This window comes from Asterias rubens, chromosome 12 (genome assembly GCF_902459465.1).
Source record: "Asterias rubens chromosome 12, eAstRub1.3, whole genome shotgun sequence".
Lineage (NCBI taxonomy): Eukaryota > Metazoa > Echinodermata > Asteroidea > Forcipulatida > Asteriidae > Asterias > Asterias rubens.
In genome coordinates, this window is record NC_047073.1 from 279,504 (window position 1) to 302,035 (window position 22,532).

The window sequence follows — 22,532 nt, forward strand, 5'->3', positions numbered from 1 at the left end:
AGATTGCACGATGACGGGCTTGAAATTCAGGTCAAGTTCTGAATTGTGCAGACCTGACCATATGGCTTGTAGCTCAACATTTTTACTAGATTAGAATCTATATGAGAGACGAGAGAGCACATTTAACAAAGTATAATAAACATTTGAACAATCGCTAAGGTAAGAGAAGATTTACATCTCGGGCCTGATTCTTCACAGAGGGCACGGAGGCAACGAAGGCGATTGACTCCGTGCCCCCTGGTCATTGCCTTGGTGCCATTTAATAGGCTCACAGTAGAAATTCACAATTTCCTGATAGAGTGCTCTTTACCAAAGATAAAAAGGCCTTGGTGCCCTTGCATTTTCAAAAACGAAGCACACAGGCCTGAATCTTTCTAAAGTGTTGTTAAACTATATTAATTTTGGTTTTTACCCATACACCGATGTGTATTAGCACTGTATACTCAGTACTTTCCCGAGTCCTGTGAAAAAATATCACAGGCATGTTACTCAGGTGGGATTCGAACCCACGACCCTTGCAATTCTAGAGCAGTGTCTTACCAACTAGACTACCGAGGTTGCCCGGCAGCTGGAGGCAGTTCGAATCCTATGTTTTGGCAGCGGGTACCGCAACGATATATTTTATGTTGTTAAACTTTGATACTCAACAGAATATTTAAGTCAAGAGTGGATGTCAATTTGTTTTAAGTTTATTACATAGTTTAGTAAGCTGTCACACTAAACTAAAACAATTATGTTTTATCCTTACTAATCAAATCCCTCATAATAAGTTTAATCTAACTCAGAGTTTAGAACAGTTTTGTTCTCTTTCTTTCAAGTAAATGTAATTGTTAAATTTATATTGGGGAAGACTTCATAAGCTGTAAATAAAAACAACAAAGGCGATTGCCTCCATGCCCCCAGGTCATTGCCTTGGTGCCCTTGAAATGCTCGACAGTGAGTAGAAATTTACAATTTCCTCATAGGGTGCCCTTTACCACGGAGAAATTGCCTTGGTGCCATTTTCTCTTTCAAAAATGAAGCATGCAGGCCTGAACAATATAAGAAATGAAATGGAAACCTGTTAATTGACATATTGTTGCCCCTAGCAATATGAATCTTTAACATCACCATGGCATTTAATGTATTTACTTCCAGTGATTGCGTTGATGTCCAGTTCATTGACCCAAACCCCTGAGGCATGCTAGCTAAGAATAATCACAAGTAGTGAATCAATCAATGTAAAACAAAAAACTAAAGGGATGCACTTCAATTTTTAACTTAGTGTCTGGATTGTGGATTTCTAGAATATTTTATTGCGATATGTTTAACTACAGATAGAGCCCAAACAATGCATTAGGGCCTACCTTTAGGGTTCTCCCAGTGCATGAAGTCGCTGTTGGTTATTTGGCAGGTACAATTGAATATGAACGGCAGGCTACAGATAGAGCCCAAACAATGCATTAGGGCCTACCTTTAGGGTTCTCCCAGTACATGAAGTCGCTGTTGGTTATTTGGCAGGTACAATTGAATATGAACGGCAGGCTACAGATAGAGCCCAAACAATGCATTAGGGCCTACCTTTAGGGTTCTCCCAGTGCATGAAGTCGCTGTTGGTTATTTGGCAGGTACAATTGAATATGAACAGCAGGCTTATATGCGTGAGTTACAACCGATACCCCCCAAAAAAAAGTAAATAAAAAAAGAAATAAACAAATTGTATTTAAAAAAACTTGTATTTTTGTACTTCAGATCAAATTCACAAAAATCATGAAGATAAATGTGTTACACAGTCCAGTGTGCTAGGAAGGCCAAACTTTAAAAATGTTGGGTCCATTTTGCATGCCCCAAAGTTTTGAAACATTTTTTGGGAAAGTCTGACATGCGATTTTGTTTTGACAGGTTGTGAAATAATGGTAAATAGATGTAAATGCTCACTGATTCCATCTTTAATTATGAAAGTCAAATGTTTTATTCTGTAATCAATACACCATGCTTGTACAATGCATACCTAAATGGTTAAATTGCATCCTAAATTCTTCCATACCATAGTTTATTAAAATATCATTTAGATCCTTTTAATAAACGGTGCACAGCGAGTCGTCTTAAAACAGCTCAATGTCATTCAAATGAATTTAAATTAACAAAGGCAATGTCAGCATGCAATTGATGGAATATCAAACGACGGGCAAATAAAGGATAATAAGAGAGCATAATGACAGTAATTACACACTTTAATTGCAAGCCTGTTTACTCAACTGTTCAAAATCAAAAGTTATTTGATTTTAAATGGTCTGAAACTCACATCTGGAGATGAATGTGCACATTTGTGTACTTTTCATATGACATGTTTTAAATACTGAATTTTGAATGGTTGTATTTCCATCAACAATTGCACTTCAAAATACAGAAATCTTCATATTGTGTATGAATTCAAAGCCCTATTTTATTCTTCAAATTTGTACATTTCCACTACATTACCGTTGCACTCTACCAAAGACTAAAGTATTGATGTATAAACTCCAGGTGTTAAAGAACTGTCAAGGCCTGCTGTTTCCGTGTAAGACCTTCAACTGTCAACGGTCGTGTAGAGAAATAAAAGTCAGTTCGTCATCCGTTATGAAAAGCGTGAATAATCCCCCTCTAGGAATAATACCTGTTCGTATGAGTAGAGTGAATTGCTCAGTCTACCGATTCAATCAGCTCTGCTTGCATTAATTTAGAAAAAAACTGTTGTTTTCTTTGTACCGCTGATGAAAAAATAAATAAATGCTATGGAAAATATGGCGATATTTTTTTTTACGGTAGAGTGCGGAACATGTTCATGTACAGATAATTGGAGATCAACTTTTATACGGAACTTTGGGGTTTGTAGAGCCTATTGCTCTTTATGCTTTTGAATTAATGGTTTAGTTTTGTTTTTAATTAGAAATTACGCTGCTGGAAAAGAGATTTCTACAATATGTACACATTTTAGTTTTGTAGATATGCAGAACTCTTAGTATTTATGTATACACCTTAGTTAAAACAATTGATGTTTTTACTGTGAACAAAATATTCACATGATTTCCCTAATACTCAAAATTGTACTTTGTACAAATAGGTCAAAATAAAATGGTTTAATTGTTCCAACCAGTCATTGTTTTAAAAGCAGTGCAAATAAATCATTGGAAGCAAATTTCCAGTTGGATTGCCAAATCCGTCCGCTCTTTAAAATGATGTTTTTCAATTGTTTTCTTTGTTGTGAAAAATATTTAATAAACAGTGTTTAAATAAAGAAGTTTGATTACTTGCCAATACTGGATCATTTCAATCCACTTTCAATTAATTTATTGCATTAAAAGACAAAAGAGTTAGGTCCTATTGCTCATTTCTCATTGTTCAGTTTCCTGAATGGTCAGTGTTTTTTTAAGTATTTTCTTTCTGCAAGCAGGTACTACATTTCTACTTGTCTGCATGCATTTATTATCAGCTCTACTAAACCTTTTGTAGCTAGCGAGCTAGCTATACCCAGTGAAACCATGGAGAGACATTTTTATGTGCACTGCATGTTACCTAGAGTATCCTGTCCACAGCTAATGTAAATTTCTCTACTCCTTGGCACCAAATCCTGTTTTGCATACAAATTGACGATCTATTGTGGCCTTTCACCTTAATGGCCACAGGGCAAACCAGGTACATGCAGTGGGGATGGCCACATGAAAACTACATTTAGTCTCTCTTGCTTTTTGGGCCTAAGAAACAACATTTTCGTGTGCAATTTTTAAGGTGAAATTAATTTGGATTTGCTTTATACTATAAATGGATGTTTGGGATGTCTAATAACTTACTCTTCTGTTTTACAAAAATGCTCAGGCTTGCTCCTTCAAATTAATGATTTGTGGTCACAAATCCACAAAACCTATTAAAACTTAAATGGAGAATATTTACGTGTACATTTTATGCCATAATTGGAGAAAGAAGCTATTTTTGTGAACTGTTTTAGACACTCTAAAACAAACCTTTAGTCCATAGTTAACATTTATGTATATCAAGGAGGTTATATCAAATGTGTGGAACTTAAAGAGGAACAATCCTTACTCCTGGTTCTAGAATTGTGCATTAAGCCTGGTTCATACTTCATAAGATGCGATGCGGAAGTTGACGTCACATATATTCGCAAAGAATAACTTGCAGCAATTGAGTTGTGCTCAACTCTCTTGCGAATATCAGTGCGAAAACAGAGTTGTGAAGTCAAATTCATGTTTAATTCGCATCGCATTTGCAGGAAGTATGAACCGGGCTTGATTGGTTAAGCTTTTCATAAACTGGTATTCTTTACTGTGTCAGCACATGCTCATATGCACTACACTGGTACACTGGTACCAATACCCTTTTCCACATAGACCAATACACAAAGAGGGCTAGGTTTAATGGTCCTTCGGATTAAAAACTACCCTGTGAGCACAGTACACATGTAAATCCCCCATTGTATACAACAAAAGAGGAGGTTCTGATGCTTTGAACCAGTCAGGGCTTACATTGACCACATAGAAAAGCCAGAGCCTGGTGCTTTGACAGCGTTTTCCAACAAACTCAATCACTGTTTGTAGTTTCATTGTACAGAATGGAGCTCTAAATAAAGCTAGGTTTTGCTACATGTTTGGTACAGGAAAAGGGTACAGGAAAAGGGTACCAATGGTGGTTGACCACAGGTTTTTTTCCCCTTACAGTAGTGAGTATTCGTAGATACAGAATGTAGAGGCTATGCACTTGAGCTGTACATAGGGGTTTATAAAATATGCGCAAGAGATAAGAATAAGAATGCAGTAGTTGGACATGCAGGGAATGATGTTACCATCATACTCCTTATTTATTGTGACAAGTAATTATTTGTTGACTTGCCCTGCAGACTAGTGACGAAGAGATACATGTAATGACCCGCCTGCCGCTGTTTAAGCTCGCAGTTGGCGACTGGGCGACCGCTAGTTATAACATCCAAATAATGAACATGGTGACAACAAAGGATCAATGGGCTCGATAACACATTTTAGCTTCTAAACCTGTACCGTTCTTATTCTGCCAAAATCAAATGGAGGATTTTTGAGATTTGAGTCCGGAGGGATCCTACATTTACACTAACCAATTGATCAATGGTGAAGGATTGAGGAAGGTTCCTCAGTGAACACATGGTTGATAGGGTTGTGTGCAGTACCATTGATGTTAATCTAAACAGAATAAAGAAAATAGAAGAAATATACACACAAATACAATATCATCTTACTTTTGGGTCCTATTTAAAACAGGCCTGTGTGCTTTGTCTTTGAAAGGGCAAGGGCACCAAGGCTTGTTCTCCTTGGTATAAAGGGCACCCTATGAGGAAATTGTAAATTTCTACTGGATCATTTCAAGGGCACCACTTGGAGGCCTTCGTTGCCTCCGTGAAGTATCAGGCCTGACCAAAAAAATAAAGCTATTTATGGTCAAACATTTAACAAATTATAATAATAACATTTAACAAATGCTGCCTTTTTCTGTCTGGAAAAAAAAGTAACAGTGTTTCACTTAAAAGGAATCCATATAACATATGAACGAATGGTGATTAGAATCTTGAGCGCTTTCTCATTGAACTTGTTATTCTACCCTCCAGCCCAGCACCACCACACACTGGGCATTGTAGGTTGGCCAAACACCTTGTATTGAGGACCACACAATGTTAGTTATCGGGTAGTCATAGGTTTTCAATCAGTCTGTGAGAGTGTTAGAGGCGGTGGGCATACATGGCGCAGTATGGGTCTGGCTCGCTCAACTCTATACCACACATTGCTCTTTTGCTAATATAGTGTAGTTGATGTTTCCATTGTTTATTGTTAAAAAAACTTTCATAAATTGCGTAAGAAAACTACAATATAACATTGAGTTTTTGATGTTTTTATTGTTTAATTTATTGTAAAAAGTCGTTCATAAATTGTGAAAGAACACACAATATAGCTTCTTTTTTTTCGTTGTTGATTGTAAAAAATTCTTTTATTAATTGTGCAAGAAAACTACGATAAAACATTGAGTTTTTGATGTTTTCCCTGTATATTGTTAACAAATATTTCAGAAATTGTGTTAGAACACAACTAGAAAACACTGAGTTCTGGATGTTTTCATTGATTATTGTAAAAAATCTTCCATAAATTGTGTTAGAAAATTATGATAAAACATTGAGTTTTTGATGTTGTCATTGTTTATTTAAAAAAAACTTTCATAAACTGTGTTGAAGATTTCTACAATAAAACATTGAGTTGTTGATGTTTTCATTTTTTTTCCCCATTATATTGTGATGTTGATGTTTTCATTGCGTTTTTTGGTCAATTTTCAAAGGAATTTATCTTAAAGGGGCAGTTTATAGTACATTATTTTTTACAAACATAAGATAACTTTGTAATGTGTGGGTTTTAAAATCTTGTTATAATTTTAAGCGTGTTTAGTTTAAGCTGATGCTCACACTTACTTGAAACGGAAACCTCTTTACCCTTTGTCTTTGCCATGGCACCCCCTCCTTGAAATGTTTTAAAGAAGAAATATAAATTTCCCCTATAGAGTGGCCCTATGGAGGAAATATTGCCGTGCCTATGAGCCAAGCATGTGGCCTCTCACAGCCCAGTCCTTGCAAACATTGTATAGGTCTACATCAGACAGCCCACTGCAACTAAATTTGCCTAGAGTCGACAAATGACAAATTAATGGGACCAAAGCTCAGGTACAAAGATCAACTAGCTACCTGAACTGAATCCACTCAACGGATTTCATTCCACATGTTATTTATTCTTCAGAATTCAGTAATTATTTACCTAGCAAGTTTACTGAGTACACATTGTGTTATTATGCACTGTTCAGTAAACGCTGCTAATAAGTAATATGTGGATGGTACTGTGCATAATTTATTGTATGCATTGATGTTAGTCTGTTTGTTCTATTGAGGTGTACTACTACCAGGCTTTCTTTTACATTTGAATTATAAACATTTGAAGGGGATCTCGGTGAACGATTTCCCTTGTATAGCATAGCAAAATGCTACACAAAATGTGTCCGTTGCTACTCAAAAATCATCATTTGCTAGTCAATATTACCATTCAGTGTGCACAAAACATGATCAGTCAAAATATTTTGCTATGCAAAACTGCTGGATGAAATCATTCCCTGAGTGTATTTCCCAGACCAGAGCAAATGATGTACAAGTCTTGTGCTTCAATAAGAATCCCCCCCCCCTCCCCAGACCTGAATGTGAATAAATAGAACACACCCATACACTAGGTCAGAGATTGAAATAGCCACTGGACTGCAGGTATGGCAGGAGTTTCTGTCCCCCCCCCCTCCCCAGACCTGAATGTGAATAAATACAACACACCCATACACTAGGTCAGAGATTGAAATATCCACTGGACTGCAGGTATGGCAGGAGTTTCTGTGTCCCCCCCCCCTCCCCAGACCTGAATGTGAATAAATAGAACACACCCATACACTAGGTCAGAGATTGAAATAGCCACTGGACTGCAGGTATGGCAGGAGTTTCTGTGTGTCCCCCCCCCCTCCCCAGACCTGAATGTGAATAAATACAACACACCCATACACTAGGTCAGAGATTGAAATATCCACTGGACTGCAGGTATGGCAGGAGTTTCTGTGTCCCCCCCCCCTCCCCAGACCTGAATGTGAATAAATAGAACACACCCATACACTAGGTCAGAGATTGAAATAGCCACTGGACTGCAGGTGTGGCAGGAGATTCTGGTCCCCCCCCCCCCAAGGGGGTTCTTTTCCCCCCATATGGCTAACTGTGTACAAACTTCTTCTGATAGCGCTCTCTTCTGAATCCTCCTCCTCAGCCTATGTTAATTTCCCATTGGGGGACCCAATTCCCAGGGACACGGGCCCATGTCCAGTAGCAGGCCTCAAATTAACCCATGGCACCCACAGCAATTGCGTGGTTCCCTGTTTTCGCTTTGGTGCCCTTTTCAAGGTTTCAATACAAATTAATATTTTCCTCATCTAACTCTGTCTGTTTGTTTTTAGTTGATTTCTAAATGATAAATAGTAGATAATGTTAATGTTTTTTCTTTATTGTTGTGTGTTTATAGGAAGCTTACGATTCACTGACGTATGAAGATAAACAGCCTAATGCACAACATCAACTCGATCAGGTAAGGACAAGCTATTCAAAGAAATGAGCAACTTTATGAAAACTCAATTACTAAGATTGAAAGTGTTAGTTCTGAGTTGACATTTCAAACAGTGTATTCTACTCGCCTTGTACCAGGACCCAATTTCTTAAAGCTTGTAAGCACAAGAAACCTGCTAATGACAGGAAAACCTTGCTAAGCAAAAACAGGTTACCAGTCAACATTACATAAAGTTTACATGTTTGCCTCTCGTGTTTTGCTCAGCAAAGAAATTAACTAAGAAGTATTTTCTGCTGAACATCTTTATGAAAATGGGCCTAGAGCTCTTGAAACTTTGTGATTCTGCTTAATATCGTGTTATATACTTCTTCCGTGTAACAGTTAACAGCGAACGTCAAATCCAAGCTGAAGAAGTTTGTGCAGTTGCTGAATTTTGACCGAGCAGTTGTTGAGAACCTTTATCGTATACATCGCTCAGATCCCATTACAGCTAGTCAGAGTTGCTGCAAACTACGCCATGACTTATTCAAGTAAGTTACACAAACAATAGGGAGGTTTAGCTGCACGTTAACCGAGCAAAAACGTGAATGTGAACGTCTGAAATGTGTCGTTTCTAGGTGACAACATCACTTTGGGCCTATTGCATGTTCACATGTGATGTCTGCACATACGTACCTGATATGAGAAATGGTAACTTCACAGATGCTAAAAACATGAGATTTTAACAACAACATTTTCTGACGTTTACGCTCACGTTTTTGATCGCGTAACGTAAACCTCCCTAATACTTAGTGCTGATTTTAGGATATGTAGGGGGAAAACTGACAAATAGTCTATCAGATGTACAGGGCATTTTCCTAACCTAGACTCTGGCTACACATCATGAGCACAGAGCCTTAAACCCGGTTTATACTTCATATGAATGCAATAAAAACTTTGACATCACAAATTGGCAACTAACAATTCTGAGGAGTCGAGCTGTGCTGAACTCCAGTGAAAGAACCTATGAGCGAAAACATAGCTGTGACGTCTTATTCTCTAGCCTTCAATCTTACCTGCCTCTTCCTGCAACACTTTCAAAAGGCTTTCTGATTTAGTAATTCGAGAGACTTCTTAATTCCTTTCTCTGTTTTGATTTGTAGGTATGATTCTGTCTTCCAAGCTAACATCACCAAGGAAACGGCTTGTGAGAGGGTTTCTCCTGTCACTTCTAGCAACACATTCAACCCAGTCAAAAACATCTCCCAAGGTAGGAACGATGCAACCTTTCTTCCATACTGGGAGGTTAGGTCTGAAGTTACACCCATATTATGGAAGCCATGGCCTCAGACGCCCTGGTCAGGGCCTTGGTGCCCCTTCAATAGTTTCTCATAGACCACCAACATGGGTGGTACCACAGCAGTATCCATGGAACCATCAATCATTTAATTATAGATAATGGTTTGGCGTAAGGTGCATCCATGCCCACGGTCACTGCCTTGGTGCCCTTCAAATGCTCCTTTAGAAATGTGCAATTTCCTCATAGGGTGAGTGCCCTTTACCAAGGAGAAAATGCCTTTCCCCAGCATTCTTAATTACTAAGCTGTTTTTTCCTGTGATTGTTGTAGTTTTTAAGAGACATCAGATGGCGAACCCAACCCTGAAATGGCAGTATTTCAACTCTGAGGATGGAGTTCACATTATATTCCCTGCTACATCCTACACAGGAACTCATGCACACGCTAGACGATGCAATAAAGATATGGATATGAGGAACGAGTAAGTTCTGTCATGAGTTTTGAATGTACATAACCTTTAACATAATTTACATATTCATGAGTGGATTAGCAATAAAGACGTGCCTATGAGGAATGAGTAAGTTCTGTGATATCTTGAGTTCTGAATTTACATATTCATTTATATAATTTACATAGTTTACATATTCAGGAGTTGATTAGCAATAAAGACATGGATGTTTAGAATGATTAAATACATTTGATATTGGAATAGTGTGGTGCTCAGAATACATATTCAGTAGCTGAATTCACACATTCATATCAGTAGCAGATGTGACTTCTAACTTGGATAGTACAGCACCCCTCCCAAAAAATGACAGAAAATAAATAAAAGAATTAAGTAAAACAAAAGAAAACACAATCACCAAAGTTTTCTAACATTGCAGGGGCTATCTGCAAACCACCTAACATTTGTATTTACTTTATTATTCAGTCACTTATAATCCTTTGTCTTGAATGTTTTAAATTAATAATTAGGTACAGTATTATTCTGAATAACATCCAAGATGTTTCAATACCAGTTTTAACCACTTAAGATAAGTTTTAAATATATAAAATTCTGTGCTGAGCATTGACCGTATCTTTTGAGGGAAAGGTCATTAATACAGCTCATGTGAGTTGGTTTTATGACTCATAAGGGGTTACTTCACTCAGCAGAATTCCTATCATCTTAGACTCCAAACCTTCTATGATTACTGGTAATAAAACGCTACTCTTAAAATAACTTGCAATCATGAAATCAATTCCCTAAATGGAAGTACTTTAAAGAGGGAAACAATTTGAGCACCAATCTGAGTTGGATTACTTCATTAGATTCAAGTACCCCCTACGGATAACAATCATGTTAAATGTAGAGAGGATGACTCAAGGCGTTGTGGTTATCTCAGCGATGGTGGATTGATAACAGTTATCTTGATCTGATTTCAGGCCCATCTATTCCTCGACGGTTAGACCTCAGGCTAAGCACATTGTTATTTTGATTGACCGAGGTTCGTCAGTCAGTGAGGCATCTCTGCAGATTGCTAAGGATGCAGCGGAGGTTGCCTTAGCATCTCTTTCTGAGAAAGATCAGGTAAGTCAAGCCATTTAGGCCCAATTTCAAAGTAGCTAAGCACAACAAAAATGTGCTAACCAGATTAAGGTTACCAGTCAAAACACCTGGTATCCTGCTCATTGCTGCTTAGCAGAACATTTTTAAGCATCTCTCTCTGAGAAAGATAAGGTAGGTACATGTAGTGAGACAAAGTTCCCGAAGTCACCAGGGCCAAATTTCGTAGAGCTGGGCCCAGATCTGACAATCGCAGAATTTCTTTGTTGTTTCTTTTTTCAAAACCATTCAAATTTATTCAAAGAAACACCAATTACTTGGGTTTCTTCTTAAGTATTTTGACCCTGAAGTGCCCAATTATTTGTTTACGTTAAGCAGGGGGCATGGAGGCAACCGTTTCCTGGGACGGCTATTGTTGCAAAGTGTAAATACAAATACTACCTTTGCACTTCAAGAGTTTACTTAGCAGAAATGTATAACTCTGATAAGAAAATTATTAAGACAATAAGCCAGCTGTCAGTTGAGCATCTTCTTAAACTGTCTTATCTTAATGATGATTAATTAACACTCGACTTTAATTAATTAACTAATTATTTTACTAATTAAAATGATTTTTATCTTATTAGGTTGGAATTTTAAGTGTAGGCTCTACTGTGCAGACCTGCCTACAGGATGGTTGCTATGACAACCACCTAGCAACTGCTACCTTGGATACTAAGAAACAGCTCATCCAGTATATCAAAACTATCAGGAGAGATACAGGTAGGTCGTGTCAAAGGTCACATGGAATCTCTGTGTTTGTTAATGTTTTTAGTGCATGCCAAGTTTTTCTTCAACTTTAGCACAAACTGTGAAAAAGTTTGTTTAATTTCTCTGCCATAAACGGTGTAGGATGTCATGGTTGAGTGGTTTAGAGCATTGAGTTCGGGCAGTTAAGTCATCGGAGTGTGGGTTCGAATCCTATTCATGGCAGTTGTGTCATTGAGCAAGATGCTTTACTATAATTGCTTCCCTTCACCCAGGGGTATAAATGGGTACCTGCGAGGGTAGAGGTTGATATTGTGTTTGAAAATGCCATTGGGGCGCTACAGTTGCCCGGGGTTGTATACTCCCCAGGGAGCTGAGAAAGAGTAAAGGGATGTTATTGGCCCAATGACCAGGGAAAGCGCATTGATATGGTTATTGAAAAATGTGCTGTAAGAACTAGTTATTACTATTAATAATATTATTACTATTATAAATAACAGAGAAGAAGTCAAAATGGTTGATTGATGGAGATAATAACTTTCATTATTTCAGGTGTTACAAATCACACACTGGGTCTTCAAAAAGCCTTTGATCTGCTTCAGAAATCCACCGTACCTCAAAACATCAACAACAGTATTACTGGTAAGTATATTACGTTCCTAGACCAAAGATCTTTACACTGTTTTAAGTTTCTATTTAAAACCTATTTGTTGAAGCTGCTTATTTATACTCAGGCATGTTACTTGGGTGGGATTGGAACCCATGACCCTTGCAATTCTAGAGCAGTGTCTTACCAACTAGACTATAACTGAGATTGCCCGACAGCTAGAGGTAGTTTGAATCCTGTCACAGGTATTGTGGCTGGGATCAAACCCATGGCCCTTGCAATTCTAGAGCAGTGTCTTACCAACTAGACTATAACTGAGATTGCCCGACAGCTAGAGGTAGTTTGAATCCTGTCACAGGTATTGTGGCTGGGATACGAACCCATGGCCCTTGCAATTCTAGAGCAGTGTCTTACCAACTAGACTATAACTGAGATTGCCCGACAGCTAGAGGTAGTTTGAATCCTGTCACAGGTATTGTGGCTGGGATACGAACCCATGGCCCTTGCAATTCTAGAGCAGTGTCTTACCAACTAGATTATAACTGAGATTGCCCGACAGCTAGAGGTAGTTTGAATCCTGTCACAGGTATTGTGGGTGGGATACGAACCCATGGCCCTTGCAATTCTAGAGCAGTGTCTTACCAACTAGACTATAACTGAGATTGCCCGACAGCTAGAGGTAGTTTGAATCCTGTCACAGGTATTGTGGCTGGGATCAAACCCATGGCCCTTGCAATTCTAGAGCAGTGTCTTACCAACTAGACTATAACTGAGATTGCTCGACAGCTAGAGGTAGTTTGAATCCTGTCACAGGTATTGTGGCTGGGATACGAACCCATGGCCCTTGCAATTCTAGAGCAGTGTCTTACCAACTAGACTATAACTGAGATTGCCCGACAGCTAGAGGTAGTTTGAATCCTGTCACAGGTATTGTGGGTGGGATACGAACCCATGGCCATTGCAATTCTAGAGCAGTGTCTTACCAACTAGACTACTGAGATTGCCCGGTAGCTAGAGGCAGTAAAGAGGCAGTATGGGTCAAAAAACAAAATAATTATATTCTTTGTCCCTGATGCAAATTTAACATCTCTTATATTAAATATTAATTCTGAATTGTTGATGTATTTGTTGTTAGATTGTGTGATTGTTTACATCAGTGCTGGACATATCTCTGAGAATGAAGACGCTAGGGCTATAATCAATACAGTAATAAACAACAATAGACTCTTCAACAATAGAGCTATTGTTATGACATATGCTCTTGTACAAGGTTAGTAAAACAAATCATTTTTAATAGTTCAGTAAGAAAATGAAATACAGAAACGCTGATATTAGTTTAAAAACAAATTACAAGTTAATATAAATTCAACTTGTACTGGGGTACAACTGTATTATTCAGGGTCAGGGTGGGTCAAAAAGAAGTGGACTGAGGTTTATGATTTAAAAACAAAACAACAACTAACACCCTAAACCCCAGTGAAGCACATTCTTAAACAAGCATTCTTTCCTGTTTATCTGGGGAAAAATGAAACAAATTGATCCTTTCTTAGAGAAGTTATGCCTGTTTTACTGAAAGCACTCATGTTTGTAGCTGTCTATAGACTGTTAATGTTAGACTGAATCTAAACATCTAGTTAAGACGCAGTTGCGTACCTTTATTAATATAGACATAACTCCTCTTAGGAAAGATCTTTTTTTCTCTTTTTTTCTTATAAGCAGGCGAGAGTGCTCGTTAATTGTATGCTGTACTGAACTTTTGAGTGTCAATTGTTTGTGTTGAAAAACATCACCCATCCCGGTCAGCTTCTTTTTGACTCACCCAGTTTTTACCAAGTACTTACTACTGTTTGTTTTGATTCAAACAGAAGGAATAACAGGGCTGGAGGAGTTGGCATTCCTGAGGGATCTTGCTGAATTGGACAATGGAACAAGCTACCAGGAGACGTATAGAGGAAACTTACCCCCTAAACAGGTCAGTTTGAAACCCTAATATAACATTCATCTAGGTCTTCTTTCCTCTAAATCTTCACATCAAAATGAGTGGGCTCATGCTTTTTAGAACATGACTCCAGAAAAAGGTATTTAAAAGAAAATTCAATTTGTTTTGTGGCCAAGCGGTCTAGTAAACTGAAAGCATGCTGTCAGGAGCAGAGTGTGTGTTTGATTGCCAGTCATGACACTAGTGCCCTTTAGCCAGACACTATACCATAATTGCTGTGTACAAGTTGGGAAGGTAGTGCATTCTGCTCTACCAGTCAAGCTCCTAGTGGATGATACCCATGCCTACATCCTTACATACTGTGAAGGGGGTATTTCTGTTTTAGCCTCGGGAGTAGCTGGCAACGTGCCCCTGGTGGCAGTTGCTTTTGGTCGATAGCCCAAAGCAGTTAAGTGTAGCCATGACCTTAAATTGACCTTGCAAGGTTTGGTGATCGCTTATAAAAACGTTTTTACTGGATGATCTGTGACTATTAAAAACTAACTTTTCTATAGTTTTGAAATTAATTATTTATTTAATACTAACTATTCCGTGAACTATTTTGAATTGTATTATTACTGATATCATTGACTGAAAAAAACGAAAAACAAAAAACTTATACATAGTTTGATAATCAATCTTGTATCATTCTACAGGCTCAGCCTCAAGAAAATTGTTTGCATGTACAACCAACATCATAAATAGTTGTTATTCTCAAACTAGAAATTACTATTTGAAAACCAAAATTTTAAATTATTTCATTTTTCTGTAGTCAGAGATTAAACCTTCTGGTATTGCCTTATTTTCTCCCAACAGAAAGGAGTGATGACAGTGTTGAATCAGATGAGCAATTTACCTTCAACCGTTGGAAGATTTTATACAATACTTCCGCTAGACACAAGTTCCAAACCTGTGTTCTCCCTACCTCACTTGGATACCACTGGGGGAGGTAAGAGTCAATTCAATGTTTATGTTGTGTTCTCCCTACCTCACTTGGATACCGCTGGGGGAGGTAAGCGTCAATTCAATGTTTATGTTGTGTTCTCCCTACCTCACTTGGATACCACTGGGGGAGGTAAGAGTCAATTCAATGTTTATGTTGTGTTCTCCCTACCTCACTTGGATACCACTGGGGGAGGTAAGATTCAATGTTTATGTTGTGTTCTCCCTACCTCACTTGGATACCACTGGGGGAGGTAAGAGTCAATAGGAGACTTTCCAACGCTAGGAGGCAGCAGACATACCGGGTAAATTTCCATTGTTTACGTAGTTCTGAACATGCGCACAATTCTGAGAACAATGGATTTACCCGGTAAGTCTGCTGCCCTCTATCGTCCCAGAAAGTCTCCCATTCAATGTTTATGTTGTGTTCTCCCTACCTCACTTGGATACCACTGGGGGAGGTAAGAGTCAATTCAATGTTTATGTTGTGTTCTCCCTACCTCACTTGGATACCGCTGGGGGAGGTAAGCGTCAATTCAATGTTTATGTTGTGTTCTCCCTACCTCACTTGGATACCACTGGGGGAGGTAAGAGTCAATTCAATGTTTATGTTGTGTTCTCCCTACCTCACTTGGATACCACTGGGGGAGGTAAGATTCAATGTTTATGTTGTGTTCTCCCTACCTCACTTGGATACCACTAGGGGAGGTAAGAGTCAATTCAATGTTTATGTTGTGTTCTCCCTACCTCACTTGGATACCGCTGGGGGAGGTAAGCGTCAATTCAATGTTTATGTTGTGTTCTCCCTACCTCACTTGGATACCGCTGGGGGAGGTAAGCGTCAATTCAATGTTTATGTTATAAGGGAAATAGGACCATAGTTCACCCGTTCTGAGAGAGCTTCATTGGCTGCTGATGAGTAAGAGGATCTGCTTTAAGATTTGCCTCCTTGTCTTTAAGATCCTGCACGCTGGTATCTGTGTGAGCGTATCTCCGTCAAGCAAACTTGTTGAGTTCTAAGATCTTCGGGTTCTTTTCTGTTGATAGAACCTAGAGCAAGATCTGTTCGCTATGGTCAGCGTGCCACTGCTGCACCTGCATCTGGAACAAGCTTCCTGCAACACTACGTCAAACTTCCTCTCTTAATCAAGAAGAAACTAAAATTTCGTTTGCTTTGCTAATTATCTTATTTTTTTATTGTTTTTTTTTACCACTTGTTTTTTCCAACACGAATATGTCAATCTGTTTTATTCAATGAGCCCTTATTTCTTTCTAAGCTAAGTAATTTATAGTCTTGTTGTTACTCTCTCTGTTTTTTGTTTTGTTTTTATGTGCCTCAGAATGAGTTTAAGTCTTGGATAGGTGGCGCTTTACAAGTTTTAATTATTATTATTATTATTATTTGTTTTGATAGGTCTAATCTTGACAGTGAGTCAGACATGTTATTTGAATAGTCGCTTGCTTGGTATAGTAGGCTTAGAGGTCAATATGGCAGACCTTCTTGAGGATATCACATACTTCAAGGAAGGAGATAGATCTTATGCATTCATCACAGACATGGCTGGTAAGTTATAGCATTTATCAGGGATGCGATTTCTCTGTTTTTAACCGGAAATCTGTATCTTGTAACTCTCCTTCCAAAATAAATTGTTATATCATTATTATTAAAGGCCCTGGAAACCTTTGGTAATTGTCAAAGACCATTCTTCTCACTTGGTATATCTAAACATATGATAAAATAACAAACCTGTAAAAATTTGAACTCAATGGTCGTCGAAGTTGCTAGAAAATAATGAAGAAAAAAAACAAAAAACACCCTTGTTGCCTTATAAAAAGGCTTCAGCTGAAGTTAGTGTTCTATATTTCTAAAGGAAATATTCACTCATCCATTATATTATTAGACCTAAAGTTAACAGAATAAAGTAAAATGTAAAGTTGATATTTTGGTTATTTGCCACAGGTTTTACCATTATGCATCCATCATTAGCCAGACCGATTATGGCATCTGAACCTCCGCTCTACGCAGATATCAGTCACTTTGAACAATCTGTTAACTTCAACAAAGTCCGACAGTCAATGATCAGGTACGCATTCCATCTTGTCCTACCCTACATGCGCAGGGTTTATTATATAGCTGGTACTTCAGAACCATGTTTGCATCTGTTGTGTGTGCTAACAAAACAGTTGTTGGCAGTGTAAGCACTCTATGTTATCCACAATATACATAAACTGACGAACCTGTAGAAGTTTGAGATCGATCGGCCATCTTGGTCATGAGAAAGTAAAATTGATTAATTGATCGAAATTATTTTTCCTTATTTCTTACCAATAGTAGGACATTTTCAACAGAAATATTTAAAGGGATAATTCCTACTATCATCAACATCAGACCGTGTAAGTTTGATGTAAATCTGTGATCTGTAGATGATGTTTTTTCTTATCAATTTTGTGATGTTCCTTTAAACCTTTGTATTGTCTTCTTTTTTGTTGTATCCAGTGGTGAGAGTGGGACCATGATTCTACAGAGATCTGCTAATGATAGCACCGTTGTTCATTACACATGGGAACCAGTGAGTATAAACCTTATAATATGGAGTATTCATAAATAGCCGGACAGTTTATCCATTTTGATTGGTCAAGAAGTTGTTTAAATGTGACGCGGGAGCTTATAAACTTGAAGTCGTTCTTAAAGGGTAATCTGATCATTGTGACAACTGTATGTTTGAATCATATTTCCCAGGTTGGAAATGCACCTCTGTCTGTATGTGTTGTCATCATGGAACAAGATTTTCATCTGAAACATCTCAAGAAAATGAACGGTAAGTGCAATGCTTTTGAGAAAACCATTTTAAATCTTAGTAAAAATAACTTGCTTTATGAGTTCATAGCAAACCTCACTCTACAGAAAACAAAAACAAATTGCAATACTGAAATTAATGTACACAAGGCTTTATTTGAAAAGTTTTATTTTGAAGGACACTATTGGTAGTCACTCAACATAATTGTTAGAATAAAAACTTACTTGGTAACCAGCATTGGAGAGCTGTATAAAACATTGTGAGAAATGGCTCCCTCTGAAGTAACATAGGTAATTTTTCACTTGAATATTAAAACACATTAGGCCTGAAGCCTTTTGTTAGGCATCTGAAAGCACCCAACTTTGTGTAACAAGAGTGTTTTTTCTTCCATTATTATCTCGTAAGTTTGATGACTAATTGAGGCCAAAGTGTTACAGAATTGTTACTTCATGCATATGTTGAGATACACCAAGTGAGAATGTTGGTCTTTGACAATTAGCAAAGGTGTCCCGCTTCTAAAGCAGTAACTTAATTGTTGTTATTATTTTATTATTTTGTAGTGCCCTCTGGACGGATGCTCCTCTATCACAGATTAGATTTATTACCTTCAGATAGTATGTGTATGCATCTAAAACAGTTGGCAACTACAGGTATGTATGGACAGACAAAGCACCATCAAGACATATATAATAATAATAATGATAACTACTATATTAATTTTGCTTTTAACCTTATACACCGATTATGTCAAAGAAACCCTTAGAAAATGGAAATTTTTTGTTTCAGAAATTAAATCTGTAACAGATTTACTCAATTCTGAAGAATCTTGTGTTTGTATATATTTGGTTTGTGGTAACACCATGTATGTATCTACTTGCCAGGTAGAGCTTGTTCTTTAGAGAACTGTCTTTCTTTATTCTACTAGCGCGAAGTAGATTTATCGCATGTTTCGGAGACTTTTCAGTTCTGAAAAGAACTGTCCTGCTTTTTAACTACTACCTGGGCAGAATGTATAAAAACATTGGCTGGGTCTACTACTTTAGCTTATAGGATCGTAATTAACTGCACCACCGCGGAGTCAATTCTTGAATTGGTCTCAACTGTTCTCTTGTTTTTTAATTTTTTTAATTTCAGATGCAAGTACATTGATGTTAGCACCAAGTAGTTTCTCATCCCCATTTGAGCATCTAAGTCAGAGTGAGACTAAGTTAGTAGTCCAGGCTTACATGGCTTATCTGACGGATAATACAAATCTCATTGCAAACCCAGGCTTTAAGGTAAGCTCAAGCCTAAGTTTACTTCTTATAACAAATAATGTAATCATAGATTTTTAACCTGTGTCAGGCCATGAACTACTTTTTAAGTTATGTAATATCATGTACACAACTAACTTAAATCCTCCATTTTCCATTATTTGAATAAAATGGATTCATTGATTCAAATGGCCAGGCAACTCAATGTAATCAAAGTCCAAGTATCTTTTACTCAAGAACACAAGGGCCATGATCGCTACCTGACTTGCCACTCTGACAACTGCAGTGGAGTTTGCACACGCACAAGAAAAAGTCCCCTGCTAACCTGTAAAATATGCTTGACAAAGCCGCGCATCCCCTGCTTCCGTAAGCGCGTTTTCTTTACATACGGTAAGGAGAGCCATTAATAATTTGGCACGGAACTGTAATTCAGTGCACAAGACCATTGGACAATGACACTTCACAATAACTGTTGGCAATATAAAGTCAACCATTTGACGCAGAGAGTTTCACAATTCAAGAAAATCTTACTTATACTTTCTTTAAATAAAAACTGTTCTCACTACATGACTGGTTTTTTTTCTTCTTCAGAGTTCCATCAAAGATGATGTATCAGCAATAAGTGGCTTAGAAAGTATCTGGCTGTCTCAGATTGATAAGAGTAGCTTAAATGACTACGTGGTCCGAAGGTAAGGGATGCCTTGTCTCTCTCTCTCTCTCTAGTTGACAGAGGTCAAAATCATGTTGAGGATCGCCCATCCCTGGATGCTTTGTAATCAATAAGAAGATTTAACTTTCTCATGTTTATTTCTGCTTTTGTTTTGCCTAATTTGTATCTTTGTATTTTGTTACTGTTGCATGGTTTTTCTATAGTCTTCAAGAAAACCAGTACCGTAGCGCTTAGAAACGTAGTTTTAAGTGCGGTATAAAAGTATATTATTTAAACATCATGATGTTAAATCAATACATTGTTTTGTCTAAAAGAACGTTCTCAAGTGCCTTAGCTTGACAACTAATAGCAGTATCACAAAAAGAAAATGTACATATAACTCATCATCCCTAGAATGCTTGCAAATGTACATATAACTCATCATCCCTAGAATGCTTGCAAATGTACATATAACTCATCATCCCTAGAATGCTTGCAAATGTACATATAACTCATCATCCCTAGAATGCTTGCAAATGTACATATAACTCATCATCCCTAGAATGCTTGCAAATGTACATATAACTCATCATCCCTAGAATGCTTGCAAATGTACATATAACTCATCATCCCTAGAATGCTTGCAAATGTACATATAACTCATCATCCCTAGAATGCTTGCAAATGTACATATAACTCATCATCCCTAGAATGCTTGCAAATGTTGAATAACTCATCATCCCTAGAATGCTTGTAAATGTACATATAACTCATCATCCCTAGAATGCTTGCAAATGTACATATAACTCATCATCCCTAGAATGCTTGCAAATGTACATATAACTCATCATCCCTAGAATGCTTGCAAATGTACATATAACTCATCATCCCTAGAATGCTTGTAAATGTACATATAACTCATCCCTAGAATGCTTGCAAATGTACATATAACTCATCATCCCTAGAATGCTTGCAAATGTACATATAACTCATCATCCCTAGAATGCTTGTAAATGTACATATAACTCATCATCCCTAGAATGCTTGCAAATGTACATATAACTCATCATCCCTAGAATGCTTGCAAATGTACATATAACTCATCATACCTAGAATGCTTGCAAATGTACATATAACTCATCATCCCTAGAATGCTTGACCACTATTAGAAGTCTCAAAAAGTAAATGTACATATAACTCATCATCCCTAGAATGCTTGACCACTATAAGAAGTCTCAAAAAGTAAATGACATTTCTTATTACTCATTCCTCAGGTATCTAGCAACAACAAGTGGAATTCTTAGGATGTATCCAGGCTCTAGAGTAGACAAGAGATTTGACCCTTCAAAGAGACCTTGGTAAGAAAAACAGACATCACTCAAACCTCCGTTCTTTACTTCATCACCAATTCTTCACATGTATCGTCAGGCTTACAGATTACGGTACTTGTTGGCAAAAAGATAGAAATAAAATTGCTCAGAATTATTCAAATGCATTGCTATCAATAAACTTTGAAGGCACCTCTGTACTGATGTACATTCTCAAATCTAGGTGAAAAATAATGTTCCCTAATTATTTTCAAGTGCCAAATATCATACCTGTTAAGAGCAGGGCTTACTATTACTGTTCAACCTTGAAACAAACTTTTGATTTTGGCGCTCTACAAATGACCATTGATTGATTGAGTCTAATTGATTACTATATTGAATTATATTTTGACTTGTAGGTATAAACGAGCCTTAGCCCATCCAGGGCGTGTGACTATATCATCGCCTTATTTGGACATGGGTGGAGCTGGGTACATCATCACGCTTAGCCATGTTGTATTTCAAGGAAGGTTAGTCTTAGGAAAGCTATCTATAGATTAGATCTCCAGATTTATCATAGCTATTGTATCCATTAAATATTTGTCCCCAAGGTTCTGTTGCCTGTTATATCCTTGATAATAGATTGCTTGTAATAACTCAAATTGTTTTAAATCCAAGGCTTAAAGTTTTGGAGAAAAATTGACAAGACTTCAGGGCTTGTATCTCAAAATGTTTACTAGACCAGGGGTCGATTTCACAAAGAGTTGACTTGTCTTATCTTGAGTTAGGAAGAGTTACTTAGGGAGGCCGTCTCTAACTAACCCCCATTTTCCGCTGTAAACCGCCGAATCCGGCGGCTTTTAACTCAGTGAACACTTACAAAAGGATTGCATAAATCATGAATATACCAGCGCCCAAGAGGTCATGCTCTGGCCGAAGGGCTCATTAAAACCCCAGTCCCTTGCCAGGGGGATTAACATCTGAATAAGCAATGGGACAACAAAAGAAGTTTGGGAGGTGTTGGGCTATTGTATACAGCAGATTAGGGCTTGTCCGGTGAAGCGAGCAGCCATAACAAAGCGGAGCAATCAAAGTGTTGGGTCTCAATTTCTAAAGATCTCTGCAGAAAGGTGCCGGTAATTGGTCCTTTTGTTGAAGCCACTGCCCCAGCCTGTTCCAGTAGAGCTCATGCATATTCGTGTGACGTAGTGTAGCTTTGTGAATTGACCTGTAGATAATAAGCTCATTAAAGTGGTAAAACAAAAACCTTCGGGATCCGGGGTTTACGGCGGTAAATGGGGG

At 37.8% G+C, this 22,532-nt stretch overlaps 1 protein-coding gene across 1 annotated transcript in view; it reads left to right on the plus strand.

Annotated features, from left to right (window-relative positions):
* LOC117297522 (VWFA and cache domain-containing protein 1-like) overlaps positions 1–22,532 on the plus strand; it is a 31,925-nt gene that overhangs the window by 1,152 nt on the left and 8,241 nt on the right. Inside the window, exons 2-20 of the mRNA XM_033780609.1 lie at positions 8,085–8,147; positions 8,508–8,656; positions 9,269–9,375; positions 9,734–9,884; positions 10,829–10,973; positions 11,576–11,711; positions 12,249–12,338; positions 13,439–13,573; positions 14,169–14,275; positions 15,098–15,230; positions 16,638–16,787; positions 17,184–17,307; positions 17,721–17,793; positions 17,964–18,042; positions 18,582–18,671; positions 19,156–19,298; positions 19,866–19,963; positions 21,198–21,281; positions 21,650–21,760. Of these exons, the coding sequence (XP_033636500.1) occupies positions 8,085–8,147; positions 8,508–8,656; positions 9,269–9,375; positions 9,734–9,884; positions 10,829–10,973; positions 11,576–11,711; positions 12,249–12,338; positions 13,439–13,573; positions 14,169–14,275; positions 15,098–15,230; positions 16,638–16,787; positions 17,184–17,307; positions 17,721–17,793; positions 17,964–18,042; positions 18,582–18,671; positions 19,156–19,298; positions 19,866–19,963; positions 21,198–21,281; positions 21,650–21,760 (2,168 nt within the window). The remainder of the gene's footprint in view (positions 1–8,084; positions 8,148–8,507; positions 8,657–9,268; positions 9,376–9,733; positions 9,885–10,828; positions 10,974–11,575; positions 11,712–12,248; positions 12,339–13,438; positions 13,574–14,168; positions 14,276–15,097; positions 15,231–16,637; positions 16,788–17,183; positions 17,308–17,720; positions 17,794–17,963; positions 18,043–18,581; positions 18,672–19,155; positions 19,299–19,865; positions 19,964–21,197; positions 21,282–21,649; positions 21,761–22,532) is intronic.